Source organism: Dermacentor andersoni, chromosome 1 (genome assembly GCF_023375885.2).
Source record: "Dermacentor andersoni chromosome 1, qqDerAnde1_hic_scaffold, whole genome shotgun sequence".
Classification (NCBI taxonomy): Eukaryota; Metazoa; Arthropoda; class Arachnida; order Ixodida; family Ixodidae; genus Dermacentor; species Dermacentor andersoni.
Window position 1 is genome coordinate 222157806 of NC_092814.1, and position 12228 is coordinate 222170033.

Below are 12228 nucleotides of genomic sequence, written 5' to 3' on the forward strand. Positions count from 1 at the left end.
CTAGGATTACACCTCTATCCAGTCAGCCTGGTCACTCAAAAGAACAAAGCCAACACTCACCAGCCCTAAGCTGTCCGTCCCCGTGATCTCGGTGTGCTGTCGTCCGTCATACTTCAGGCTCGATCCCACCGCTCGCCATCCAGCTGTTGCGTGTGCCGTGGTATGCGTGGCCGGCAGGAGGTCTCGACCCCACTTCACGCAGAGTCAGAGACGAGGAGAGCTTTCTCGGCGAAGAATTCTTTATACAATGTGTACAAGTTGGCGTGGTTATCAGGAAAGACCAACTGAGCAGCTCCAAGCTGCTTAAATAACACATCCCCGTCCCCAGATTCCCCAGACAGTCCCTAAGGACGAACAAGGTAGAGAGAGAGAGGGTCCGGGCAGGCTCTGTGGTCCCAACGCCGCTTCCAATGGCCGGCGCCTCCGGGCACCGCGCTGCGCCGTCAGGCCAATCTGGCGGTCGGTCGGTATGGTGCGCCGGGCAAGTTCAATGGCCCGGCATAGGACAACGGAACAATCTGCAAGGCAAGGTGTCGAAACATAGTCCTTAGGTGGTCGGTAAAAGGGTTGCCCCTGGGCGCCGCCGCACAAAGGAGGGGGGGAGGGTGCATTGCTGCCCGCACGAGGAGGGGCCGAATAGCAGTCCGTGAGCCGGCGGCCGCTTCCGTCGTTGACGCCGTGCAGCCGCGAGGACACCCAAGCCGTGCACTTAGTCGTCATGTGCCCGAAGCGGGCACCATGTGGGGATGAATGCTGCCTCCAGGGTCGACACACCACAGCACTGGCCTCCCTTCAGGCAAATCGCAAGGCACAAACATAACAGTAGGCATCGGGTAGTGCTCGGGTAATATGTTTTTCTTCTCTAGGGTCCATGCATACTCGGAGAGTGCCGTTCTTTTTTCTTACCACAACCAGAGGACTTACCCATTCGGTGGGTTCTTTTACTTTGACGATGATGCACGCCTTCTCCATGCGTGCCAGCTCGTCACGCAATGGTTGCTTCAGTGCCAAAGGTACTTTCTGAGCAGGTTGTACGACGGGAACCGCGTCTGGTCGCAGAACCATCTTGTACGTTCTTTGTACGCAGCCCGTTCCATGAAAAAGATGTGCAAATTCAATTTCTGGCCCTGCTTTTCCACTTCACCTGACTGAGTCAATGTTTGCTGGGACAATGCCAAACTCGATGCATGTGCTCAAGCCAATGATCGCTTGGCGTCCTTTCTTGACGGTAAAGAAGGCAGTATCTCTCGTGGTACCATTCCTCTCTAGTGCTTTAGTGGCGACACCGATATGCTTGATCTTGGAGTCATTGTAGGCAGTTAGTACTGCTGCGCTCTTGCGCAACGTGTTCACTTTCGAGATGTGCTAAAAAATACTAAGCGGAATCAAGTTCTCTTGGGAACCCGTATTGACTTTCAGTTCTATCTCGTGACCAGAGACCCTGCCACGCACTGTCCAGTCTTTTCCTGGTTTTGTGCTTACGCCACAGATGCTGACGTCAAGGACATCAAAGCTGTCTTCACGATCTTCCTGAATGCCGTGAACTTGCGGGTTCTTTCAGCACGATGAAAAGTGATTCTTCTTTTTACATGCGTAGCAAGTTTTTCCATAGGCTGGACATTGCCGTGGCACGTGCACTCGACCACAGTGCTTGCACCGGCCTTTCTGTTCTTTGCCGCGGTCATATCGGTGAGAGGAGTCTACTTGCATGTGCTCGTTGGCCCATACAGCATTTTGTTGTGCCGCCGCTTCAGCTGCTTTGCATTTGTTCTCGGCTTTTTGTAGAGTCAAGGTTTTGTCCCGCAACATTTTCTCTCGGACAGTCTTGTTATTAGTCCCGAATACAATCTGGTCCCTAATCAGAGACTCTTCAAGGGTCCCAAAATTAAAAAGTTTGGCTTGCGTCCTCAGGTCACGTAGAAACCGCTCGAATTGCTCTCCCTCACCTTGACTCGCATACGGAACAAATGGCGTTCGTAAACCTCGTTCCCTTGCTCAATAAAGTATGCATCAAACTTCCGCACTAGTGTCTCGTAGTCATCCTTGAGCTCACCTTCGGCGAATGTGAAGTTTTTTTAGACCTCAAGCGCTTCGTCACCCGCGGCGCTCAGGAGGATGGCCGCCTTGACCGCTTCTGTCTTGGGATGGTCTGTCGAGGTAGCCATCAGGAATAGGTCCAGTCTTTGCTTGAAGAGTTCCCAGTTCCTTCTGACATTGCTGGTCAACTATAGTGGGCAGGGTAGATTTAAGGCGTCCATGGCTTGCTTCCTGCTGCGCGGCTGCGGGCACTTCTGACACCATGTATCGTGCGCGTTTGAGCATGATGACACACACAGTGGTTGGGCATCAAAAAAACTGCCTGTCTCTTTATTATGCTTGCTTTTATATCTTCGTGTGAGAGGGTGCTGCATGCGCAGAAGTGGTTAGGACAAAGAAGGATGCGCTGCTATCAGCTCGTCTGCTTCAGTGGTACCCAAGTATGATACAGGCGCGCGCCAGGGCCTATCTGAGGGCTGTGCCTCGGAGAAGCACGCGCTTCGCCTAATCAGCGTCGCTCTTTCCGAATTTCACCCCTCGAAAACGTCACCAATGCCGTCGCTCACAGAATGCCTTTGTCTTGTTGAAAGGCGCCAAAATGAAGTACGGGAAACCAGCTTTCAAACGAGACTAAAATGGCGGCGATCGCCCTGCATCGTCCGGAGCTTTGACGGCTTGAAATTAGGGCAAATTTTCGAGCTGGGCCTTCAATTCTGGCCCTCTGACGCTTACTAATTGCTGTTTCTTTAATACTTCGAGAAGGAATTGAGCAATAATTCTTTGTGGGGTAATACTTTGGACAATGAAGACTTCAAAATCAAGATTTTTGAAAATTGGCATTTTATTGCATTTTTCGCGATTTCAAACCCGCGTCGCCCCTTAACACAGTGTGCAACTTTCTTTGAAAATGGATACACAATTTCTATAGTGGAATGCGAGAGGTCTTCTCCACAATCTTGACATTAAAGAACTCTTACACAAACTAATCCAAAGGTGCTGTGCGTTCGGAAACCCATGTAGAAGCTACACAAATAATATTTCTCCGGCTATATGTTATTTTTCGCAAAGACCGTGACGTGGCTAACACATCATCTGGCAGTGTCGCCATAGTTGTCGACAAGACTGTTGCTTGCCTACATTTGCCCCCTTTGCACACCCCTCAAGGCAGCTGCAGTGCGAGCAATTCCGTTTAATAAATTGGTTGCTGTCTGCTCCATCTACATACCTCCAAACTAGTAGGTGTCTGCCGCTCTTCAATGAACGTCTTTGACACCAACGTGGGTAACTAGGTATGTGTCACCACTCTTCAATGATGAAAAAGATCCCAAATTTCGCCAATGGTGAGTAGAATCGAACCCACGTCACGGGTTCCTTAAGGACAGCAACCTGACACATTAGCAGGCTGCGCCACAAATGCACTGGGCATGTGCCGCTTTCAGTAAACACCTTTCATGCCAATGCTTTGGCGAGCTGTGCCATGAATGCACTGGGTATGTGCCACTCTTCAATGAACCTCTCGCCCACTTGGGTCATTCAGTATGTTCCACTGAGTGCAGCAAGCAAGGACACAAACCTCAGCGTTCACAGGTGTTTCAGGTGTTTCAGAAAAGTGCAAGAGGAGCTTGGTTGCTGCATGACTCGCTTCTCAGCGTTCACATGCATCGGTGCGCAATGCATTTCGGAGGCCATGAGCAAGCTTCGTGGTAATGGTTCAAGATAGTGCCGAGTGTTCGTGGGGAAGTGTGAAAGAGGAATCTTGCTGCAGTACACGTCTCAGATGTAATTTCGACGGTAGCAATATATTGTGTCAATATTGCTACATGCATATTGCACGTTTCTTTTAGACAATGCGTGCAGTTGCCCCGACAAAGAAGACAAACTGCTCCTGAGGCTCGAGCTGTCGGCTGAAATGGCCAGTGCTGCAGTTGTTTTTGTAAATATACTTTGTAAATCGTTTTTAGTGTTCAATCCATTGTTCGCGTAACATTTTGGTGGCGGTACTGGGTATCAATCTCAGTACCTCTTGCCAGTATATTGACTCATTGTGAAATGCATTACCATCGACAGCCATCGTGAGATGTGTTTTGCCGGTTTTTTTATTTTTCAATTGCCCGATAACTCAGAATATTTTGAGGCCTCTTCCATGCAAGAAAAATCAATCAGTAACTGTGCTTATTTGCATAAATGATCTTCAGTGTAATGAAATTTCAGTGTAGTGAAGCAAGTTACTGATTTTACTGACTTCATTATATCGAGGGTTCACTACTTTCTGGAAGGCATACGGGCACCAGTGATTACACTGGAACCTTTGACGAGTAAAATAGCCGCTGTGCTTGATTTGCAGATCAGATTTTGACGATCGACGAGTGTGCTCACCGCTATCATAGTGCTGAGCGTCACTTGTTTGGTTGGGCACAGGTTCGCCAAATAAACAGTTAGTTTCATGACTTGTATTGTGCCGCTGTGGTTCTTCACACTCACTACGTGACAATATTGTGTCTCAAGAGAGCCCAGGCCTTGGTTATATTGAGAAGCAGATTGTGATAGTTCAGAAAGAGAATGCTTGCAGCATAGTGGGCTTTGTGTGAAGCAGGTATTTAGGCATCCTATTTGATGAACTACTAGCACCTGTAAAAGTTGAACCAATGTGGTGTTAGTAAGATACTATGTTTTATGCCATTATTTTCAGGAAAGCATTGTTTGCAGACATAGCTCTAGTGTGCAAGTGCCTGGGTCTTCCCGTGTTGGAGCCACTGGGTGAAGTGCGGCTGCAGCGGCTCGTGCGGCTTGCCCTGGGATGTGGACACATGGCCGTGGCCGTGACACAGGCTGTGTGTGTATTGGGCGTGTCCTCATCTGGAGGGAGCAGCCAGCCTGCATCCGGCACTACCAAGGGAGTCCCCTGCTGGGATGATGAAGGGCACCTGGCACTTGCTGCCCGTGTTGTTGAGGCTTGTGTTAGTGAACCTTGCCTTTTTTCTGTATGTTGTAGTGGGCATAAAATATTAGTTGCAAAAACGTGTGGGTCATCGCAGAAGTATTTGGGGCATGGATGCTACGTGAAAGCAGATCCTTCTTGCAGCCTAAGCATGTGACTGATATTGAGGGCTGAGCTTCAGGCACTTGAGGGGAGACGCTCCTTGAAAAAACATTGTTAATATTTGTACTAGAGCTTTGAAAATTCACCCAATTATAGAGTTCTTCAAGCATATTTCAAATATCTCATTAGCTTTTTTGTAGCTGCTATAGTTGCTTGAGTTATGTCCTACACATTGGCAAAATATAATGATTTTGCAGCAACTTTATTGTGTAATAAATTTTCACAAAAAGCATTGTGCTGTAGCTTATATAACTTTTCATAGACTGCAAAGTGCTGATATCGATCCAAACAGCACATACAATTACTACAACAATGAAAAAAGAATTTGGACACTTCAACTAATTTTTTTCACAATCCCATGAAAATAACTTTGGGCACTGTTAGATACGGGACCTTTTCCTGAGCCTCCTTCGAGTTCACCAGACCACATCGAATCGCGCCCCAGCTAATTAAGGAGCGCAGAAGCACGTATACCACATTCCCGAGGCGCGGCACGTGCAAACAAGTTGGCGGCCCCCACCTCGTACGCCGCATCTGGAGCTATTCACTGCTTGACTCTTCCCGAAAGTGAAGCAAGAGCCTGGCACTGTTCTAGGTAACGTGGGTCCAAGAGGCAAGACGGGTGTAATGCACCGTGAAGGCTGGCAGCGTTGCCCCCTTCTGCCTTGGTGACGGCGCTTGCAACTCAGCCAGGCAATACCGCAGGGAGAAAGCCCTCGGACAATTGGGGCCCAAGGAGCGACCCTCTCCGCCTTGGTGACGGTAGTTGCAGACCGGGACGGCAAGACCGCAGAGAGAAGTAAGCACTTGGGCAATTGCGGACCTAGGAGCAACCCTCTCCGCCGGGTGTGACACAATCGCACGGGCGCCTACCATTGGCCGAAAAGGATGACACCTGAGCGGGCTCGCCGATTGGCCGAACGTGACGTGTCTTCGAGACACCGAAGGGCTTAAAAGCCAGAGACCGGGAGCAGCAAGTAGAGCATTCCTTCATTGATCCCTTTCGAGCTTCTTGCCACGGGCCGCAGCGTCCGAGTTGCTGCCGGCCCGTAATGACTCTATGACTGTTAATTTCTTGGTCGTCTCACTGTAAATAATGTAAATAAACCTCCAAGTTTTTCATCCCGACGTCCTCCTCAACTCTTACAGCACTTCGTCTAATACTGACAAAATTTTTCATACGTACACTTGGAGGTACAGTCTAAACCCCCGATAACAAAATCCTGCAACAACAAAATTCTCACTACAACGAAATATTTTCGTATGCCCGACGAACACCCATAAGATTCAATTCATTTTGTGCCTCTCAACAATGAAATATCGTTCTACAATCCTGCATCAATTAAATTTGCTGGAACATAACCCTGCATATTAGGTACTTGTGCAAGGCTAGCAGGCTCCAAAATGTGCTCAAATGCGATTGCCTTGCACTAAAATTGCGTAAAACATCAGCACATTACACTAGTGTGGCACTGCCATTTTTGTTTACAAAAACAACCAAACGCCAGAAGCGATCGCATGCGTTGAAACATGTCATGGCCGCCATCTTGTTTGTTGATTGCCTGTTTGAAGTGGCATGCATGTAGCTACCGACATGTGATGGCAGTTTTTGCACACCTAATGCAGTGCGTAATGTGCGCCTCAGTGAGAAAAAGGCAACAAAAACAAAGAAATTCACGTCCCACCGACGTGGAATTATTTCGGTGCTTGAGATGGCGGTCGCAGTATGGAGTGCCACGCATCGGGCCATGATTGACCGATTGTCCGGGAATGCGCATCCCTTTCTTCAAGAACAGTGGTTTTGGTGCCACCCGTCAGGCATTGCATGCGGATTTGACACCGGATGTAGATTTGTGCAAAAGGGCTGTAATCGCGATCGATTGCCTTCGGGTATACGAGATATGATCACTTTCGCCCTCTGCACCGATGTGCAGGCACTGGACATGTTGATGCCTATGGAGTGCACTGGAGAAATGCTGCTGGCGCATGCATGGAGCGCTGTTGCTCTGTGTTCGGTGCTGAGTTATGCGAAATCTTGCAAAACTGATAGTATCTCCGAAAGCAACTTGCCGAGAATACTGCTCCACGAGAATGCTGCAATTGCTGATCGGCGCATTCAGTGCACTTTGTGCTGTCGGCAGTGCAGTTCTATATCATCGAGCAAAGCTTGCCAAAGTAGGCTTGACAGTAAAGTTTCATTCTGCGACGCATCACCTATCTCTGCTGTCCAATTTCGCAACAACAAAATTCTCACGAAAGCGAATTTTTTTTTTGCATTCCCTGCTGATTTCATTATTGCGAGCTTCAACTGTGTGTGCGGTGCTGATATTTACTGCTGGGAGACACTGCAATTTCAAGTAGTTTCGAAAGTACAAGGTTATATTTCAGGGAATTGAAAAAAAAAATTGTTGACATATTCTAATTTTTTTGCTTAATTCTAGTAATTGTACACACTGTTTGGCTGGGTATCCGCACTTTGCGATCCACAAAGAGCTAAACAAGCTACAGCACGATGATTAGTGAAAATTTAGTACATAAAAAAGGCCCCCCCAAAAATGACTATAATTTGCCATTGTGTATCGCATATCAAAAACTACAGCAGCTACACAATAACTATGAAATGCCATATTTTCCAGTGTATAAGTAGCATTATTTTTCATAATTTTTCATCGGGGTGTCTTGTAGAGCGAGGCAACTTATATATGCCCCCACCCCCACCCCGGAAAAAACTGCTGTCAAAATCGGATTGGATGCTGTGGTCGCGCGAAGCGTGCTGGGTTGACCTGCTTTGGCAATTGCAATTGTCTGCGTGGTATGGAGGTATCGGGTTCTTCTCATGATCGGGTTGCTGAGACGGACGGAGCAGCAACGTAAGTTGTGGCAGGCCAACCGCGAGTTGACGGACTCCAAAGGCGTCGCATCTGCAGATGCTTTGAAGATACGGTGCGCACTGCTGTGCAAACTACACGGTTGCTACCAGAGTACAAGCCACCCCCCCTCCCTCCCGCGCTGCCTTCCCGCTTTCCTTCCTTTTGTGCTATTCGCTCACCGTTGCATGCTTTCACTCACACATGCAGCATATGGCATGCGGGGAGGATGTTATTGCCCTTGGACTTTATATGTAACATTGCGGCGACCACGACAGCAGAAATGTGCCTGGAGTGTCCATGTCATTGCTATCGAAATTCTATAGGAATGGCATTGATACGCTTGCGCGTGACCCACGTTCACGAAGTGAAACGCCACTGTATTTTTTTTAGTCACTTACTGAATAAACAGTTCCTTCTTATACACCGGTGCGACTTATACACCGGTGCCACTTATACACCAGTGCCACTTATACACCAATGTGACTTATACAAAGGTGTGACTTATAGACCGGAAAATATTGTATTTGAAATCATTATAGAAAACTCTGTCTGAATTTTGAAACCTCTAGTATAAATAATAAAAGAAAAGTTGTTTTGAGGAGCATCTCACTCATGTGCACCTTGTGTTATGTGCATTTCACCTCCATGATTACAGCATTTTTTAGCTCCTATGCTATGGAAACATGCTTCGAACAATGAAAGAAATAAACACAGTGGGAATGAGACACGCTAACTTATTGAAGGAAAGCAAGCCACTCTGTGCTTGGCCACTGATGACTCCTGTTTATCAACCACTCCATCCTTTCTGCTTAAAAGCCTATGAAAGGGAGGAAATGCTATCTCACTTTCCTCCACGGCTTTTTAATGCCAGAGATTTGCAAGTGTGACATAGAGTAGCAAGGACCTGACAGCGCTTCTGCTTCTGGTGACTTTGTTTCTTTTCAAGGGATCTCTGCATGGCACTATTCATTCAGAAACAGTGAGCAAGCAAAATTACCCAAACACTTTTCTATCTTACTTTCTATCCAAGCTGCTTCTATAACTTCTATCGGATTATACTAGCTTGATACTTTAACCCCTCTATCCTCTCTCTGATGCTTTGGCCAGAAGGTACATTTAATATTTAGGTAAAACACGTTGGCAGGCTAGTTGGTTTGAATCCATGATTTAGTGTGTAAGCGTGACTGAACGAGGATGTAGAAAGAAACAGACACACAGAGACAGCGCTACTTTCAACTATATATTTTATTTTCGCACGCATCGATAAATATATGCCGTATGGGCGGAAACAAACGAGATGGCAAAAAAGAACATTCAGTGGTGCATGTTGAACGGTACACATGTCCAAGGCATGGTCAAAACATACACTGCAATAGTTGCAACAGTAAACTGAGGAATCTTATCTCTTTTTCAGATAACGACACTGATGGCTTTTCCTTTCCACCTTTCCTCTAATTTTGCAATTTCATAGGCCTCCACAATCTCCCTTGTCGTCCTGCTGTGAGCCCTATTCAAACATGGGCTTGCATGGACAATCTAGGCAAAGAATGCCCAGGTGACCCAAGTTACTCTAGTGACATTATACTCTTTTAGTCTCTCATTGATGCATCTGCCAGTTTGATCAACATACGTTCTTCTGCACGAAAGTGGAATGGCATATCTAACGCTTTGTGTGCAGGTTACAATCGTTTGTGATGTTGAGTAGAACATGCATTCCTTTTGCTAGTCTGAATTAACGCGTTTGCATAGTTTCTGTAGGCGCTCAGGGGCAGAGAAAACCATGTCTACCCCTAACTTTGCCGCTATTCTTCTGAGATTATATGAAATAGAATGAATGTATGGTACCACAGCAACTTTTTTTTCCTCTAGTAGGGATACTGCTTCCCTTTGATGGGTTTTTATACTTCCTGCTCAAGCCCGCTGCAACCAAGGTGAGCATATGCATTGGGTAACCAGAATCTGCCAGGTACTTGGCCTGATCTCTGAAACTGGTTTCCACTTTGGGGTCACATTACTTCATCGGAGAATTATTGAAACACGATGTTACTATAGCTCATTTTACGAGTTTCAAATGAGTGAAATGAAATGATAGGACTGGCTTATTGCCTCTCGGTTGATAACTCCAGCACACCTTCTGGGGCGAAAAGTACAACCCCAAGTCTAAAAATCTTGTGAAATGGCCTACAGGGACTTCATGCATCAATGACAAAGGAGACAACACTTCAGTGAACGAGATTACTGTTTTTGAAACCATGGTGTCAAAATTATCTGATTCGTTATTCAAAATAATTAAAACATAGTCAACAAATCTGAACACTTTCATGACATCGGTGTTATTTTTGAAGTGTTCATCAAGAACCTGGTCACTGTTAACTAGCTATAAGTCACTTAAGCAGGGAGCAATACATCACCCCATGCATATGCCATCTTTTTGTTTGACAACATGGCACTCCCTAGCCGCCTAAGTCGATTTAACATAAAAATTAAGTTCTAAAAGTCTGTCGCAAGTCAAACCGCAAGCGTTTTAAAATGCAACTGCTCCAAACTTATCACTGCAGTCACACATTTTGTCACATTCTGCGGGAGAGAATAGTACAGGTCTGTTAAGTCAATAGAAAAAGCAACAAGGTTCCTGTCTTTCCAGTCATTAAAGAATTCAACCACTTGTTCAGACCTAGTTACCAAAAATGGGTCGTCGATTGACTTGGGATTGTATTTTTCACCACAAACGGTCTGCTGGAGTTATCAGCCAAGAAGCAATAAACCAGTCCTAAGATTTCATTCTGCTCATTCAAAACTCGTAAAACACGCAATAGTAACATAATGTTTCAATAATTCTCCGATGAAGTCATGTGACCACAAAGTGGAAGCCAGTTTCAGAGATCAGTCCAAGTGCCTGGCAGATTCTGGTTACCCAATGCATATGCTCACCTCAGTTGCAGCGGGCTTGAGCAGGAAATATAAAAACGCATAAAAGGGAAGCAGTATCCCTGCTAGAGGAACGAAAAGTTGCCATGGTACCATATATTCATTGTATTTCATATAATTTCAGAAGAATAGCAGCAAAGTCAGGGTTGTACACGGTTTTCTCTGCCCCTGAGCGTCTACAGAAGCAGTGCAAACAGGTTAATTCAGAGAATAACAAAAGGAACGAATGTTGTACTCAACATCGCAAACAATTTGTAACCTGCACTCGTAACGTTGTCTATGCCATTCCACTTTTGTGTGGAAAACGTATGTTGGTTAAACTGGCAGATGCATCAGTGAGAGACTAAAAGAGCATAAGTATAACGTCACTAGAGTAACTTGGGTCATCTGGGCATTCATTACCGAGATTTTCCCTGCAAGCCCATGTTTGAAAGTACTTCTATTTTGTATAGGGCTCATAGCAGGACAACAAGGGAGATTGTGGAGGCCTATGAAATTGCAAAATTAGAGGAAAGGTGTGTGAGCAAGCCATCAGTGTCGCTATCTGAAAAAGAGATATGCTTCCTCGGTTTATTGTTGCAACTATTGCAGTGTATGTTTCGACCATGCCTTGGACATGTGTACGGTTCATCAACATGCACCACTGAATGTTCTTGTTTGCTGTCTCGTTTGTTTCCACTCGTACGGTATATATTTATTGATGCATGTTAAAATAAAATCTATAGTTGAAAGTAGCGCTGTATCTGCATATGTTTCTTTCTACTTCCTCGTTCAGTCGCACATGGATAATATTTAGTGTGTAGTATTTCATAAACATTTACCTGGCTTTCTTTCTCTACTATTCAATGCTGTTCACTTTCAATTTTACTAAAGTAGGAGTTTGTTTTTCACAGTAATGTAATTCTTTAGGTTATGCCTAAATTTGTCTACCCCAAATTTAGGCATGTGAGAATCTTAAATGTGTTTGAAGCAAATTTGAAGTGAATAGTGATTCGAGAGAAACATTTTCAAATGAAATATCAAATAGCTGTTGTGCAAACTTGTATGCATAGGAAGTTGCTGCATGTTAAAATTTATTGTTTTGTCTAAGGACGAAGTAGGTTTTAACCGATGCACACTTCTTCGCGTGCTTCACCAACTGCTCTTTGCATGTTTTCTCCCGATGCTTGTGTGTGCCTGGCTTGTGCAGCTTTGGTCACTTGCTAATTTCAGTCACTTGTTGCAACATGCAAGAGGAAATTGACGTGACCTCGAAGTTCAAACGCAATGCAGGATGTGGTAACATTACAGAAT

General features: G+C 45.7%; 1 protein-coding gene across 3 annotated transcripts in view; it reads left to right on the plus strand.

The window, feature by feature from the left end:
- poe (E3 ubiquitin-protein ligase-like protein poe) overlaps positions 1–12228 on the plus strand; it is a 590397-nt gene that overhangs the window by 64317 nt on the left and 513852 nt on the right. For all 3 annotated transcript variants that reach the window (XM_055063706.1, XM_055063707.1, XM_055063708.1), the window contains exon 7: positions 4727–4994. In XM_055063706.1, the coding sequence (XP_054919681.1) occupies positions 4727–4994 (268 nt within the window). The remainder of the gene's footprint in view (positions 1–4726; positions 4995–12228) is intronic.